The 17,276-nt window shown below is 41.5% G+C and overlaps 1 protein-coding gene across 3 annotated transcripts in view; it reads left to right on the top strand.

Moving 5' to 3' along the window:
- CWC22 (CWC22 spliceosome associated protein homolog) overlaps positions 1 to 17,276 on the top strand; it is a 52,801-nt gene that overhangs the window by 21,566 nt on the left and 13,959 nt on the right. For all 3 annotated transcript variants that reach the window (XM_024204028.2, XM_024204027.2, XM_024204026.2), the window contains 6 exons: positions 291 to 426; positions 527 to 733; positions 856 to 918; positions 1,908 to 2,009; positions 4,022 to 4,103; positions 6,649 to 6,709. In XM_024204028.2, the coding sequence (XP_024059796.1) occupies positions 291 to 426; positions 527 to 733; positions 856 to 918; positions 1,908 to 2,009; positions 4,022 to 4,103; positions 6,649 to 6,709 (651 nt within the window). The remainder of the gene's footprint in view (positions 1 to 290; positions 427 to 526; positions 734 to 855; positions 919 to 1,907; positions 2,010 to 4,021; positions 4,104 to 6,648; positions 6,710 to 17,276) is intronic.

Genomic DNA, 17,276 nt, shown 5'->3' with positions numbered 1-17,276 from the left:
TTTCTTGCATTGCTTGACTGAATGAGGACAGCCATATTTGAGTAGTAGAGTGGTGTCCAGTACAAATAATGTGCAAATATAAGAATTGAACCCTTATTTGAAATGCTGACTTTAGTTTATGTGGAAGTGGCAATATAACTTCCCACACTGAAACTAGGTGTACCAGTCACAAAAAGCATAGTTCTTGGTCAACTAGTATTTTATAACAATAGTGCAATAAAATGGATTGTAATTTTGGAAGTCAGAGGTTCTTGCTTTTATAAAACCCCTTACTATTTTTCTCCCTAAAGGCTCATGAGGTTTTATGTTTGGAGATGCTCACGTTGCTTCTTGAAAGACCAACAGATGACAGTATTGAAGTAGCAATTGGATTTCTGAAGGAATGTGGACTCAAATTAACTGAAGTTTCTCCTAGAGGTATTAATGGTGAGTATAATTAGTTGGTATAATTACCTTTAAATTTGTAGTCTTTTTATTAGTATCTGATCACTTCAGATTAGAATTAGTTTTTCTCTTTAATCTAAAGCAATCTTTGACCGCCTTCGCCACGTTCTTCACGAATCTAAAATTGACATGCGCGTTCAGTACATGATAGAAGTTATGTTTGCTGTACGTAAGGATGGATTCAAGGATCACCCAGTCATTCCAGAGGGACTAGACCTAGTAGAAGAAGAGGATCAGTTTACTCATATGCTACCTTTAGAAGATGATTATAACCCAGAAGATGTTCTTAGTAAGTGAGAAGTAAAAATTTAACTTTACAATTTCATTCTGTATAAAAACAAATTTAAGATGAAACATGCAATAATTTTGTTCTTGTTCTTAGTTTAAATAAGATTTTCTTTTATTTTAAAGATGTTTTCAAGATGGATCCTGACTTCATGGAAAATGAAGAGAAGTACAAAACCCTTAAGAAGGGTATGTATATCAGGTTCATTTAAGTCGGGTATAAAACTAGGAAGCATATGATAGCATTCTAGCAAGTTTATAGATAGTGTTTTGTAGGGGGTAGTGGCAGAAAAAAATTGCCAACAATATTTAGTGAGGTAAAAACTGATTTTAATTTTAGCTAAATTTTTCTTATTGAAATAATGATGTAGACTGCACATATGCACAATGAGAGAGACAACACTTTTTTTATTACAATGCTCCATAAATATTGTCAGTTACTTACATCTTTGTTGTAGTTGCGCAATTTTAAATCTGCCATTTGTGTCCCAAAGATTTGTATAGTAATAGTTTAATACACATGTAATAAAGATTTTTCTACTGTGTGTTCTTTGGCAACACTTCTGTGTTTCCAAATGACAATCCTGCTTTCAAATATGAAATCTATTATTTTAAAAGTAATATTGGTTGTAAAGTAAATGTAAGGCAGCTTTTTCTCCCCAAGAACAGGGATCTCTACATCTCCTGAGAGCACTGAGCACATTGCTTTTCCTCCTGAGCCTTTGTCACAATTATTTTTCCTCTGCCCAGAGTTGAGTTTCAACACAGAGCCCTCCGTTGCTTGCCCATGCCTAATCAGTCTGTGAAAGGAATTTTTAAAATAGGTTTTTGGAAAAGTACCAACAAGTTTCCCTCTCCACCAGTTTTTCATCCTTGTATGCCTGAATTGAGTTTGGCATCCCTATTTTTGGGGGGATCCTTTTATTTGTCTATCTGCTGTATATTTTAATATACCTGTTACTATGGTATCTAGGGCCTCTGGAGTCCCATTTTTCTAAGCCCTGTGTCAGAATGACTTTCCTTCTGTTGAAGCTCGGTTGCAGCATGTCTTTATGCTCCAGCTTTGTCAGGCTCTCCCTCCCTTAGGACTAGACATACCCCGAGGTATTTGGGCCACATCTCTGCGTCACTAGGCATATAGTCCTAGGCATATATTTACTTTGGAATTTTGCTTCTAGAAATTCTTGACGAAGGCGATAGTGACTCAGAAACAGATCAAGATGCTGGAAGCAGTGAAGAGGATGAAGAGGATGAAGAAGAGGATGAAGAGGATGAAGAAGGTAGGTGTATGATTATAGACATTTACTATTGATCTTTTTTGTGGTAGATCAAGAAAAGAAAATCTCAGAATGTAACTTGCTATGTGCTATCTGAAGCAATTGAGATTTAAAGTGTGCAGTCAACAAAAATCACATTTCTATTTAAAATTTGTTTTTACTGTTACAAGATTAAATATGCTTATTTTTCTTTTTTCAATTTGTTTATTTTGTCTTTGACAGCACTTTGTGCATATTAAGTTTCATTTTTGTTGATGGTGCATGTCCTCCCACTGGCTCTGCAAGAGGGTGTTTACCAATTATAGCAGCAGCAAGGCTAAAACTGAAGAGGTGGGAGGAAGTGGGTAGAGGTCCATAGAAAGCGAAACAGGAGTAGGGAGGAATTTGTGGCTTTGTATGTTTGATTGTGTCAGTTGCATTCCCGAAAGATCCCTATCAATATAAACCAGGGAGTAGAAAAATTGTGATTTTTCTGAAAGAATTTTTAAGAACAGTTCAGGACATACAGGGAACCCCCGCTATAACGCGCCCCGCGATAATGCAAATTCGGATATAGCACGATCATAAGGTGGCTCCCGCGGCGCCAAGCACGCAAAAAAAAAAAAACCCCCCCCCCCCCGGCCGGGGGGGCGCTGCAGAAACACAAAAAAAAAAAAAAAAGGGAACGTGCCTTCCCCACTGCCTCTTCCCCCCTACCCCTGCTTCTCCTTTTGGCGGGAAGAGCCTTTCTCCTCCCCAGCTGCTCCTCACTCTTCCTCTGCCCCTTGCACATCTCCCCTGCTCTCTGCCCAAGAGAAATTGACTGGCTTGAAACTGACCGGCTTTAAATGGTAAAATTTTTGTAACCCCGCTATACCGCAACCCTGCATTTATCGCAATCGAATTTTTTGGACCCCAATCATCGCGTTATAGCGGGGTTTCACTGTACTATTTGTGCTCTGTCTGAATGTTTTAAGGTCAATTTCAAAATTCAAGTTTGCAATTACCTTTCAACTAACGTTTTTTAAAAAGGGAGTTTCAAGACAGGATAATTTATTGTACAGACCATTGTTACAAGTTATTTACTCCAAATAAACAGTCGTATTGGTGTCTGTGCATTTTGTAGAATGGCTTATGTAATTACTGAAAAAGATAGGATGGATGAGAATAAGTTTAGATGTTTACTTTGTAGGTCTGCAAAATCTAGAAGGAAAGCTCTATTCTGTTTGTAGAGCAGTGGGAATCGTTTCTTCACCAGCTTGTTATAGTAGTGTACAAAAAAAAATAAACACAGAAATGTACTTAAGTAGCAGGCTGAAGAAAGAGATGGTAATTCACAGAAGCCTGTTATCACTTCTGCTGCATATTTGAAAACTCCCATATGAAATAGATGTTAATTTCCTTCAGAGCAGCTGTTTAGATATTTTAGTCCTTTTTAATTCTGTTCCAGTGCATGACATCAAATATCCTTTGGTGGACATCAAATATCCACTATGGGCCTGATCCAACTACCATTGATGTAAATGGAAAGGTTCCTGTTTATGTCAATGGGAGCTGGGTCTGGTTCTAAATACACACAATTGTGTGTGTAATTGCCTTTATTAAACTTTGGTTTAAACATTTTGTTTTAATAAATTTTGTAGTCCCTGTTCAAGTTCTGGATGGCTAAACGTCAGCCAGCCAGCATACGAAAAGAAAATGTTCACTCAGTTAGCCCCAGATCATAAACAGGTGTCTGTATTCTGCACAGGAATATGGTTTCTGCCCTTTGCAAAATCAGGACGTTTAATACATGTATCATTGAAAATTGTGAATAACTTGTGAATTTGATCGATTTTTTTTTTTAAGTTGTAGTCTCATATCATGCAAGTACCAGTGTTTTGTAAAAGTTTACAGCACCTACTAAATGCTCCTAAATGTATTTATACACAATATTACATAATGGACTGAAGGCTTACTGAAGTTGCATACACCTCTACTTTCTTAGAATGTATGTCTCTGCTTCAATTTCTAAATATCCAATTTTTTTCTTCAAGGACAAAAGGTGACTATCCATGACCAAACCGAAATTAACCTGGTCTCCTTTCGTCGTACAATTTATCTTGCTATTCAGTCAAGGTAAAATGCAATATAATTCATACTGAAAAAAGTGTGTGGTCCTCTAGAAATTAATGCATTTGTATTGAATCTGTTGAATACAGGGTTGTTAATAGCTTTATCATTATATTACAGTCTTATAAACAAATTGAAGAGATGTTTTAGAGTGGGGTGGGCAAACTTTTTGGCCCAAGGGCCACATCTGGGTATGAAAATTGTATGGCGGGCCATGAATGTTCATGAAATTGGGGGTTGGAGTGCGGAAGGGGGTGAGGGCTCTGGGGTGGGGCCAGAAATTAGGAGTTGAGGGTGTGGGAAGGGGCTCCGGACTGGGGCAGACGGTTGGGGTGCGGGGACGGGGTGAGGGCTCTGGGGTGGGGCTGAGGATGCGGGGTTAGGGGTGCAGGGAGGTGCTCTGGGCTGGGACCGAGGGGCTCATAGGGTGGGGGGTGGGGATTAGGGCAGGGGGGTGGGGCTCAGGAGAGGGTCAAGGGTGCAGGCTCTGGGTGGGGGTCAGTGGGAGCTGTGGGGGCGGTGCTTGGGGCAGGGGCAGCGTGCGGAGCCTCCTGGCTGCCCCTATTCGTAGGAGCCGGAGGGGGGACATGCTGCTGCTTCTGTGAGCCACGCAGAGCCACAGCATGGAACCGGGCAAGCCCCAGCCCCCACTTCCTGGTGGGAACTTGAGGACTGGATTAAAACGTCTGAAGGGCCGGATGTGGCCCCCGGGCCATAGTTTGCCCACCCCTGGGCTAGATGAACCATTGGTCTGACCCAGAATGGCCATTCTTAAATTCTTAATTTAGAGATGATTTAGTACATTACATTTCTAAACTTCCTTTTTGGGTGAAGACTTTTAAAATGTTACACTAGATCATGCTTATGTTTTATGGAGCACTGGTACAGTCAGGGCAGATTGGGGGTACGGGGAAGCAGTACTTTTTCAGACTCTGCCCAGAAAATAAGCTTCACCCATGTGAATCTCCAGTCTTACAGCAAATTGTGTAAATATGCAAAATATAATAGCATGTGTTGCTTGGCTCCCTTTCGTTGTTTCTTGAACATGCCATGAACTCGGATAGGCTCCTTGGACTTGGCTTTTTCATGAGAGTTAAAAAATAACTGGTAGTATCCGCCAAATACTAGACTCTTGTGGTACCAAAATGAGTCATCGCTCAAAGTAAATTGTACAGATGTGTGATCCTCTTTCTCCTTTCCTACATGAGGAATGAAATAGTGAACAGTAATTTATTACTGGGCAGCTGAGTTAACACCTTACAGAGATGAATGGAGGCAGTTCATACCTCTCAGAACTATTGTTCCAAGCTCTCTTCAGACTCTCCTCAGGACTTGTCTACGATACACAGTTTAATTGACAAAAGTCAGCAGAGCCATGAAATTGATAGCTGGCTCCAGAACTGGGCTTCTACCTGGTCTCTGCTCCAAGCTGGGCTGCCACAGGGAGCCCTGATGCCCCCCCGGGGTCACAGCTCCCCACTGGGAGCACAGCAGCCTACCAGACTCCGGGTGCGAATCTCCCCAACGGAGGCAAGAAGGCCCAGGCGACTTCCCCCCACTCCGAGCTGGGTGCGGAAAGGCAAGAAGGCCTGGGGGGCAGCGGGGCTCCCGGTGGGGAACTGCGTGGAGTTGAGAGCCCTGGCTGTCAGTCCCCACACTGCCACTCTTCAGTTGGTGGAAGTGCTACTGGTGAGGACACACATCATCGACAGAAAGAGGGTGGTGTGGACATCAGCCACTACTATAATTAATGCGGTGGCTGTAAGTCGACCTAATGTAGGCAGCTTATCTTTGTAGCATAGATATAGGCTCATTGTCAGTTACTTAGTCGACAGTTTTAGAATTTCTTCACAACATAACAGCTGCAACCATAACAGCATAACAGTAACAGCATTTTTTAAATGAAAACTGAGATGCTAAAGATCAGATAGCAACTTCAGAAAAGTATATGGGCATGGGTACAGAGGTTACATTTTGGTATTTTACAGGAGTTAGTCAGAATGAACTAACATATTAGTTTGTTACTAGACTTTGTGTATTTCCACTTAGTATGATGTAATAGCAATGTCTCATAAGAGAGTCATCTTGTTTTTAGTCTGTCTGCAGATTTATTGGTTTTGGATTCACTTTCAGTTACAAAATTGTTAAATAGAATGCTGTTTGGAAATATTTTAGTTTAAGCTTGAGAACTTTTTAAGGAAAGCTGTTGAACACAGTGCTTTTGATGAGTAATTAAAGTGTGGTGAAAGGAGAATTTATTCAGTCTTCTTTAAAATGCAGATCATAGTCTTGATTTAGACAGCTTTCCCCCTATTGTTTCATTTGTCATCATACTTCAAATACTGATTTTCTCAACCACCCTTATGTTTGGAAGGAGCTGAAACTAGCATTGCTGGGGCATTTTAACAGCAATAAGTTCAATTACATCATACTTTTATCATGCTAAAACACTTTGGTTTGTACGCTTAACATCATTGATATCAGCATAATTCTGTATGTGTTTTTAACATAATGTGTACTCAAGGGGAATACAAAACTATTTTCTTTGCAGCTTAGACTTTGAAGAATGTGCTCACAAATTGCTGAAGATGGACTTTCCTGACAGTCAAACTGTAAGTAAGCCTTGCTTTTTATTCCCTTTCTGTTTCTCGGGTGGATGAGGGGGAGAGGGAGTATAATTTGATCATTAACATTTTAACAAAATTAATATTCACGTGCTATATACCTACAATGCAATCATGTTACTTATAAAATGGAATTAACTGCTATTACAGCTATTATTTCTCAAAATGATCATTATGTAATCTTTATGACAAATACCATGACATTTGATTTTTGTTTGTTTGTTTTTTGTTTTTGTTTTTTGTTTTTCATTTAGCAGTTACCAGCTAAGTTCCCTCTAAGCTGCATGGCTGGGTGGCCGCCCAGCCAGCTATCAAGTGCGGTGCACTTCAGGTGTCCCTCCCCCCACTGAGTGCTGTTCTTGCCCTCTGCCTTGGAGCCCCTGGCCAGCTGCTCCCGGGAGCCTCCCGCTTGCTGTGCGGAGTAGGGGAGGGAGGGAAGAGGGGGGATGCTGATGTCAGGGTGTCCCCCACCCCGTACTCCATCTCCACATAGTGTGTGGAGGGAACAGGGCTCAGGCTGGAAGGAGCTTGCTGGCAGCTGTTGCTGTGTCTCAACAAGCGGGCTTCAGACTGCTGAGTGCCGATCTACTTCAAGGGGCAGCGTGTCTCTCTCTGTTACACACACGCACTGTCTCTCTCTCTCTGTCTGTCACACTCCCCTTCTAACACATACTTGTGGTGGTGGTGGTGGTACTTCTTTCAAAGTGTTTGTTTTTGACTGCATTTCATAATTTTTATTTCTCTGTTATACTTAAATGTAATTCTTTTGAGTAGTGAGTTCTAAAATCCCTAACCTATCCTGGCTGGAGTAATTATCCCTATGGTAGCTTTTTAAAAATATATATTGTATCTAGGTTTTTTGTTTCTACTGGTGATGCACATCCGCACATTACCTTGATATGGTGCACATAACAAAATTCATTCCGCTCATTAATAGAAAAAATTAGAGGGAACACTGGTTAGCAGTTTAGATAGTTGGGTGAAATTACTTCTTTTCAATATACATTTTTAACTATAAAGTGATGTCATTCTATTTATAAAAATGTTTGTTATACAAACTGTTGAAATGTTGTCATTTGCCACAAATGACAAAACTGCTACTATAGAACAGCTACAACTTAGAGGCCAGAGAATGTCTCTGAAGGAAGATTTTTTAGTAGGTTTCTGGATAGCTGTTGATTTTATCTGTTCAGCTAGAAATTCAACACAATAGCTTCAAAAGATGGAATTGTATCCTGTTTTTATGGGGATGCTTTACAAAAAGGTTTTGTTGCTTTCACAGTTTTGTTTGAACAATATGTACTGTATTAAGCAATCATCTCCAAGTATGGCTGTTTCGATGGAAGCTTGAAGAGTGTCTAACTGTTTGTGTGCAGATAGTACATCTAAAATCCATTTGACTGCTATGTTTTCTGAAAAGGAAATTGCTGTTTGACTATGACTTAAACCAGATCCTGAAGCGGTGGGCAGGATCTAAATAGCCATGTAATTTCCAAGACAGGTATTTAGTCAGAGGTGAGATTGTACCTCTTTCATGCATTGAACTTCAAAGTCGCAATTCCGATACCTAAGCTAGAGCTCACTTATCTGTTGATTATTGACAGTCTCTTTTATTTGAAACAAAATATGATCCAGAGATGCATGAAGCTCATTTTTATCAATGCAACAATTAGTGCAGGTGAAGTTGATATGATATAAATATCTTTTCTCTGGACAAAAAGGAACTGTTGACGCCCTTTTGGAAAACTTGGATAAATATTATAATTAGAAATTATTTTTGCTGTTTACTATGTTTTCTTATTAAGGTTATTTGCAGATAAATAGGAGACTAAGAGGTTATCTGATCCTGCTGTGTATTTCCCTATCTGAAGCTCTAAGTCATTTTGTAGGAAATGATTCAGCAGTGAATAAATGTGATGTTAAGCAGTAGAGGATTATGATTTCCAGGGATTTCCAGAGGCATAACCAGAAAATTCTGAACAGAAAAAAATCTTTTTGTCAGGCAAATCTGTTTAGTTATTAAGAACAAATCCAGAAAATACAGTTTACAGTACAGTGTGTACTTTTATACCACTCTCATTAGGTGACTGCCCCAAGGTTCACAACCATTTATCCAACTTTAATGCATCACCAAACAACTCCATACAACCATCAACCACCTGCAAATGGTCCAGGCACCAGTAGCACCCTCTCATAAGAGTCTATTTACAAAAAAACCCTACCACACTCATAAGGCCTTGCAGCATGGCTACTGAGGATGTTGTTCAGGCATAGTAGCTGCTTGTTTAAATCACATTTGTGTATTGGGTATCCAAAGCACCCATACCATCTCCTCCACATAAGGACACTGAGGATACTGTGTATCAGGGCATCCTGACTTCCCTAACCCTACTCCTAAATTGCCAAAGATGCAATATGTGTATGATGGCCAGGTGAGTAGAAAACTTCACTGAGCAAATGCGGAACCTAAGATTTCATCTTTTTAAAAAGCACCTGTCCTAGCCTGCATTGATGTGAAGGTTATCTTTTGAGTTGAAATCATCACAGTGCTGAATTCCCAAATCAGTAGGCAGCGTCAGTGCCTTTGCTCCTGCCCTGAGCTTCCACAGCCTGAAACAAAGCAAAAGCTGACAAATTTTGTCAGTTTTTGCTGTTTTTCAGACTCCTGCAGCAACAGTAAAGCTGAAGAGAGTCAGGTCAGGTTCATTCTGCTGAAGTTTGGGGAAGCTTTGAGTAATAGCAGAAGGCGGCTCGGAGACTGTTTACTGGGGAAGACAACTCAAAATATGAATGATGGGAGAAGGGTACAATAGTGGAAAATGCTCCCCATTTAGCATCCAGAAAGATGGGAAAGAGGTGAAGTAGAGAGAAGTCCATATCCTCACAGTGGCCAGGAAGTTCTGAGGTGTGGGGAGGAAGACTAAAGGAGAATACCCCTTCTCCATCCCAGAAGCCAGACTTGTTGTTTGACGAGACTCCATTTTTCATATCAGGCTCTGGCTAGTACAGTGGTTCCCAAACTTTTTATTAAAGTGACCCACCAAATGCATTTCATCTTTTTTATGACCATCATATACACACACGCACACACCACACTCTGCCCTGGGATTACAACCCTAACCCCAGCCTGGAGGATGGTGGTTGGGTTTGGATAGTGAGCCCACCCAGCACTCACCCTGCAGCAGCAGTTCTTATCCTTTGGGGCTGGATCTGGCTCCCCACTCTGGGCATCGCAACCGGGTATATAGGATTGCAGCACCACTCATATTTGGCTAGTAGGGATGGCTGGGCAAAATTTGAATGGCGCAGTGACCTCATACAGCAGGTTGCAATGCCCGGAGTGGGAAGTCAGGTCCAGCCCTATAGGACAGGAGCTGCGGCTGCAGGGTGAATGTGGGGCGGGGCTCACTCTCAAGGCCCCCCACTCTGGACCCTCCCCTCCGCACCAGGCTGGGAGAAGTGTATGTTTGGCTAGGCCAGGACCCGTTATGTGTTAATCTGGCCCTGGATCTGGCGGGCAATCTAGAATCTTCCCACCATTTGGGAAACACTGGGCTAACAGACGTTCTGGTTTGCAGTTCCCAAGCAAGACCCAGGGAGCAACACCTTGTTAGGAATCCCAAATGTTCCCCTTTTCCTGCCGCTAGAATGGGACAGCATTTGGTTTCCCTGCATATTGCTCCCAAACAGTATCGCTCCCTGATTGTTTTGTTTGTTTCATTAAGTGGTTAGTAGGTTTAATCTTTTAGCTATGGGATGTCTGGTAAAATTTCCAAACGCTGTAGGTATGAAGGGGGGGAGAGAGAGATTGATGAATTACCCTAAATTGTACTTGACTTTCTTTTAATGCATGTCTACACAGCAAAGAAAATCCCCGTGACTCTGGGACCCTCCCACCCCACAGGGTCCTAGAGGCCAGGCTCCAGCCTGAGCCCAGAAGTCTACACAGCAGTGAAACAGCCCTGCAGCCTGAGCCCCATGAGCCCAAGTTGGCTAACACAGGCCAGCCATGGGTGTCTAGTAGCTGTGTAGACATACCCTTAGAGATTGGTTTTAAGAGAACAAAAGTGAGACAGAAAATACATGGTGAGGTGGAGAGCACAATGCACGGAAAGTGAAAGAAAGATGAAGGTGAGAGATTAAATAAGAAAAAACACACTGAAGACAAATTGGAAAAAGATCTGCCATGATTTACAATAGAAATAATATAGAAAGAGTTAAGACAGCAAAGGAAAAAAGATCTGTAATAAGTGGAGTTGATTCAATAGTACTTGGCAAATATATTATTCAATCAATTTTACTGGTATGAGTTAAATAACTTATTCAGTTACTCCTTTTTTGTGGTTTTCAACCAGCTCTATAGTTGGTCAAATACTACTCAGAAAAAATGTATTTAGATTAGTACTGGTAGAATTGATTTATTTTACAGTTCAGTATAGCATACAATATAACAGTACACAACTTGTTTATGCTTTTCACTGTGGGGGGAGTGGCTTTGGAACAGTGACCTTTTCGGGGAGCCTCATGGTACAAGTGGTGTTTGCATGTTTGAATTTTAAACCAAGGTTAGTAGGCTGAAAAATCCCACAGGACAAAAACAGTCTTTGTTCTTGCTGGCTCCTTCCCAACTGACCGGATCTGATTTCACAAGATCATGGGAGCCTCCTACACCCCAACCTCTCCTCCCTCCACATCATGGTGTGGATGCCGCGTGGTTGAACCCGGAGGAGCGGACCTGCTCTTAACGAGGTCCAGCAAATCGTCCTGGAAAGCAGAAAGCCTTCCACTAGAGCAACCTACCTGGCCAAGTGGACGAGGTTCTCCCACTGGGCGTCTGAGGGTAGCATCTCTCCGTTGTGCTCCTCCTTACAATCTATCTTAGATTACACTGCTCTACAGCCAAAATGCTTCTGAAATAAATGTAGTCAGACTTTACTAATTCTGGGTCACTGAGAACGAAAATGATGCTTAAAATTGTTGATTGGCTCTAGTTTTAAGCTATGCTATTGGGTCAGTATATACGACCCTTGACTTGGGAATGGCGGAGGATAAGTGAGTTATAAAGGGAAGGGATCTCAATTTAAACCAGAAATGACTAAAATACATCTTTGACTGGATCTATGAATAAATCTATGACTGGGTTTGGACAGTACTTGCTTTTTAGGCAAAACAATGAATGATGCAATCTGAAGCTGGTATTGCGTCATACATGATATGAATTGCATCATGTTATTCCTAGAAGTCATGGATGATGCAATCATAACGAAGCTTACATCACTCTGCTGAACAAATTGCCCTATATCAGCTCTAGAAATCATACAGTGTCGTGCTCTCTTATTTGTCAGTGTTTGATTTTGCAAAGGGACACATTTCTGTTTAGCCAAAGTAAGCAGAGATGCCTCGTATTTGTGTGAACAGTGCAGATAACTTCTGCTATGTTTGTGGTGAAGTGACTTTTGCATCACAAAAGTGCAGTATAACCACTATGGTTAAGAAAGCCTATCACCTTTATTTTGGCTGCAAAATTGGAGATCAGGACAAGAGGTGGGCCCCACACATATGCTGCAACACTTGTGCAACAAATCTTCGCCAGTGGTTGAACAGGAAAAGGAAATCTATGCCTTTTGCAGTGCCAATGATTTGGAGAGAGCCAACAGATCATACCAGCAATTGTTACTTCTGCATGGTGCCTCCAGATAAGTGAGCTCTAGCTTAGGTATCGGAATTGCGACTTTGAAGTTCAATGCATGAAAGGTGTGTCAAAGAAGAAAAAGTGGACTGTGCATTATCCAAACATTCCATCAGCTATACGCCCAGTACCCCACGGAGAAGGACTGCCGGTTCCTGATGCACCAGAATCATTCTCACTTGAGTCAGATGAGGAAGAGGAAGAAACTTCTGGTCCTGAAACATCAATGTCACAGGACCCACATTTTCTCCCATCCTCCTCCTCTGAACCACACCTCATAACACAAGGTGAACGACTACCCAAGAGTAAGGCAGAGCTGTTGGGCTCCAGACTACAGCAGTGGAATCTCCTGGCAGGTGATGTTAGGGTTTCCATGTTCCGTGACCATCAAAAGGATCTTGTCCCATTCGTCTTCATGGAAGGTGATCTTGTAGCCTGCAACAACATCGATGGTGTGATGGCAGCCCTCAACATCGTTCACGATCCAGATGAGTGGAGACTGTTCATTGATTCATCTAAGAGGAGTCTTAAAGCTGTTTTACTGCATAATGGCAATGTTTTGCCATCAATTCCAGTTTGTCATGCAGTCCATATGAAGGAAACCTATGACAACATGAAACAACTTTTGAGGTGCATAAACTATGACCAACATCAGTGGCAGCTTTGTGGCGATTTGAAGGTTGTTGCTCTCTTGCTTGGTCTGCAGACTGGATACACAAAGTACTGCTGTTTTCTCTGCGAATGGGATAGTCGTGCAAGAGATTCCCACTACATCAAGAAAGCTTGGCCACTCCAACAGTCATTGGAGCCTGGGAGGAAAAGTGTTCAGCATCCACCACTTGTTGAATCAAGGAAGTTTTTGTTACCACCCTTACACATCAAGCTGGGTCTGATGAAGAACTTTGTCAAGGCCATTGACAAAACACAAGCAGCTTTCAAGTACCTCCGTGGAAAATTTCCAAGGTTAAGTAAAGCTAAGATAAAGGAAGGTGTCTTTGTTGGTCCTCAGATTCGTGAACTTCTTCGAGATGATGCATTTGACCATGCACTGCGTGGCAAGGAAAAGACGGCATGGAAAGCCTTCCAGTTAGTGGCAGTAAATTTTCTCGGAAACAACAAGGCAGACAACTACAGGTTGTTGGTGGAAAACCTCCTCAAGGCATACAAAAGCCTTGGTTGCAACATGTCACTAAAGATACATTTTTTGCACTCTCATCTAGATTTTTTTCCACCGAACTGCGGAGCAGTGAGCGACGAGCACGGCGAGTGATTTCACCAGGACATTGCAACAATGGAGAAACGCTATCAGGGCAAATGGAGCCCATCAATGCTTGCAGACTATTGCTGGACAGTGACAAGAGATGCTCCATTTAATGAATACAAGAGACAAGCCAAGAAGCGCCGAGTAGACGCTGAATAGGACTAAACTATGTACAGAATAGTTTTTTGCCTTTTGTTTCATAATAAATTTTATTTATATAACCCTTTTGCTGATTTTTAAAGTGTTACATAAACAGGACAGGTGAAAGATTATCATGTAAAGCAACCATAAACACATGAAAAGACCTAGGTTTACAATTTATGATTAAAACTCTACTATCTACACAATATACATAGACATAAAATGTAAAAACTTAAATATCTTAGAAACAGTAGCCAATCAGTTGTTTTAATTGTCATATTTGAATTCAGCACATCAAAATACATAATAAATAGCACATTTTATCTCTGAAGCAGACGACTTCTCAAAAATTGTAGACCAGTGTTACCTGCTTCATCTTAAGAACCAGGGCCTGACCCTCTCTTCCATCAGGATGCACCTTGCAGCCATCTCCGCTTTCCACCCACCAATCCCAGGTCAGACAGTGTTCTCGCCCAATATGTTGGTCAGATTCCTGAGAGGCCTCAAGAGACTCTTCCCGCTAGTCCAGGCTCCTATCCCACAGTGGGATCTTAACTTGGTTCTTTCTAGGCTCACGGGCCTGCCCTTTGAGCCTATGGCCTCCTGCTCCCTTTCCCACCTGTCACGGAAGGTCGCTTTCCTTGTGGCGGTAACATCTGTGAGACCAGTGTCGGAGATTAAAGCCCTGACATCGGAGCCACCATATACAGTGTTCTACAAGGACAAAGTTCAACTGCGTCCCCATCCGGCCTTTCTGCCGAAAGTGGTGTCTTCCTTCCATGTCAACCAGGACATCTTCCTCATGGTGTTTTGTCCCAAGCCGCACAGTGAGGAAAGGAGGCTACATACCCTGGACGTCAGACGTGCCCTGGCATTTTACCTGCAGCGTACCAAGCCCTTCCGCAGGTCAGCCCAATAGCAGACAGGATGAAGGGCCTTCCGGTGTCCTCACAGAGTATTTCCAACTGGATCACCTCCTGCATCTGGACCTGTTACAAGCTGGCACAGGTCCTACTGCCGCCAATCGTGAGGGCCCATTTGACCAGAGCTCCGGTGTCCTCGGCAGCCTTTCTGGCGCACGTTCCCATCCAGGACATTTGCAGAGCCACGAAGTGGTCTTTGGTTCTCACGTTCACGGCGCATTACGCCCTCACGCAGCAGGCCAGAGATGACGCTGGGTTTAGCAGAGTCGTGTTGCAATCTACACATCCTTGAACTCCTACCCGCCTCCATTGGTACTGCTTGGGAGTCACTTAATATGGAATGGACATGAGCAAGCACTCGAAGAAGAAAAGACAGTTACCTGTTCCATAACTGGTGTTCTTCGAGATGTGTTGCTTATGTCCATTCCATGACTCGCCCTCCTTCCCCACTGTCAGTTTCCGGCAAGAAGGAACTGAGGGTGCGGGGAGTTGGCAGCACCCCTTATACCACAGCATGTGGCCGCCACTCCAGAGCTGGTCCTCTACGGATACCACTGAGGGAAAAACTTCTGGCATCGGTGCATGTGGCTAGTGCACACACCTAATATGGAATGGACATGAGCAACACATCTTGAAAAACACCAGTTATGGAACAGGGTAACTGTCTTTTTCTCCTTAGCCCCAGTTGTCTTTTTCTGGTTGGTTTTTCTATAGCATGGGTTCTCAGCAGCCTTTTTCTTTCTGAGTCCCCTCCACCCCCCATATGGTATAAAAACTTCAGAGCCCACAGCAGCTGTTTTTCTGCATATCCAGTAAACTAAAAGCCAGGACCGGTGTTAGGGAGTAGCAAGCAGGGCAATTGCTCAGGGCCCTGCAAAGCTAAGTTGCTCAGGCTTCAGCTTCAGCCCTGGCGGGGCTTGAGCTATGGCTTTCTGCCCTGGGCCCCAGCCTGTCTAATGCAGCCCTACTCTCCGCCTTATTTTGGTGGCCTCCCTGAAACCTGCTCGTGGACCCCTGGCTAAGAACCGCTGTTCTGTAGGAACCAAAATGGAGCAGGCATTTTGGAGAGTGCCCTTTTTTTTTGAGTCTTCTAACTTATCTTTCAACCACCTAGACACAGGGACACTTCCAAGTAGAGTGACTTTTCCATGATACAAAACCACATCTGGAGCTAAAGGTCTTCACAAAAATAAGTGATTCACTTCACGTGTGGGACTTGAGAACTCTATAATACTTTTGAAATACTTGGTTACATCATGATTGGAAAGGTGTGTGTATTCTGTCATTTAAATGTTGATGACAGTCACTTTTGCATGCAATTTGTGCATTAGTATGTAAAAACCTTTGAGCTATATGATATATAAATTGTCTATAAAGATTAAAATTTACTGGCTTTTTAAAGCAAATGATGGACTTAAAGTGCAGACTGTTGGTGTCATAGGCATTATCAGAAGTGAAGTAACCTTTAAAGCTATAATTGAAGTTAAAATTGCTATGTGAACTTGTCACATCTCTCTAAAAATTAATTAAATCATTTCAGAGTTTGTTAATTTTTAATCTAGAAGACAGTTACTCTAGACCTAACCTCAGCTTGTTTTGATAACACTAGCAAGAATGTCTTTGTGGGTAAATCTATTTTCATGCATGTGATTATTCAAGATATTCTCCTAGAAATCATTGTAATATTTAATTAAAATGTTAAAATATTTAATTACTATAAACCACAAGGGATATCAATGTTGTAATTGCATTTAATATGAGGAAAAAGTAATTGGTTTTGCAAGTCGTGCTGACTTAATTAGCAATAGCATCAGCACTTTGCTCTGTTTTATTGTTTGAAAACTGATTACAGCATTACTGTAAAACAGGGTAATATAAAAAAGTTAATATGCATTTTAATATATCAAGCTAACACAATGTGACTACGTTGAAAAGAATGGCCTTAAACAGATTTGTAAGTTAGCTTTTTTGGTACAGTATTTGCTGAATGTTATTTGTTTAACACTGAATAGATGCCTTTATTAATTTTATTTTATTTATTTTTGTTAGTTTGTTTTGTGTATTTGAGCTGTGTAATGGGCAAAAATGTTTCTTTTAGGATTTCATGATAGAAGGAATGGTACAAATGGGAGTACATTACAACAGATTTAATATAAGACTTACCAAATTTAAAGTATAAATGTGTTTAGACTTTTTTTTTTAATTGCAGTGGTATTAAATATATTTATTCTCTATTGATTGGGGGAAATTTTTGTTCTGACTTCTCAGTTTTGAGAAAATAACTATAAATGTGTGTTCCATTTTTCCTAAGATTTCTAATTAGTCTAAAGAGGCAAATATATTTAAACTAATTGCTAAAGAGGTATGACTGACAGTCTAATTGTTACTTTTAGCGTGCAATCTCTTTTTTTTGTGTTTTAACAAGTCTGACAAGTCATCTTATTAAAATGCTATGATCTAAACAGCTAGAGAGATCCTTCATAACAAGATTTAGATCAGACATCTGAAAAAATCTACAAAGTTGGCATTTTAAAACATAAT

Source organism: Terrapene carolina, unplaced genomic scaffold (genome assembly GCF_002925995.2).
Source record: "Terrapene carolina triunguis isolate 2854851 unplaced genomic scaffold, T_m_triunguis-2.0 Scaffold62, whole genome shotgun sequence".
In the NCBI taxonomy this organism is placed as follows: Eukaryota; Metazoa; Chordata; order Testudines; family Emydidae; genus Terrapene; species Terrapene triunguis.
This window is presented reverse-complemented; position numbering and strand designations above follow the sequence as displayed.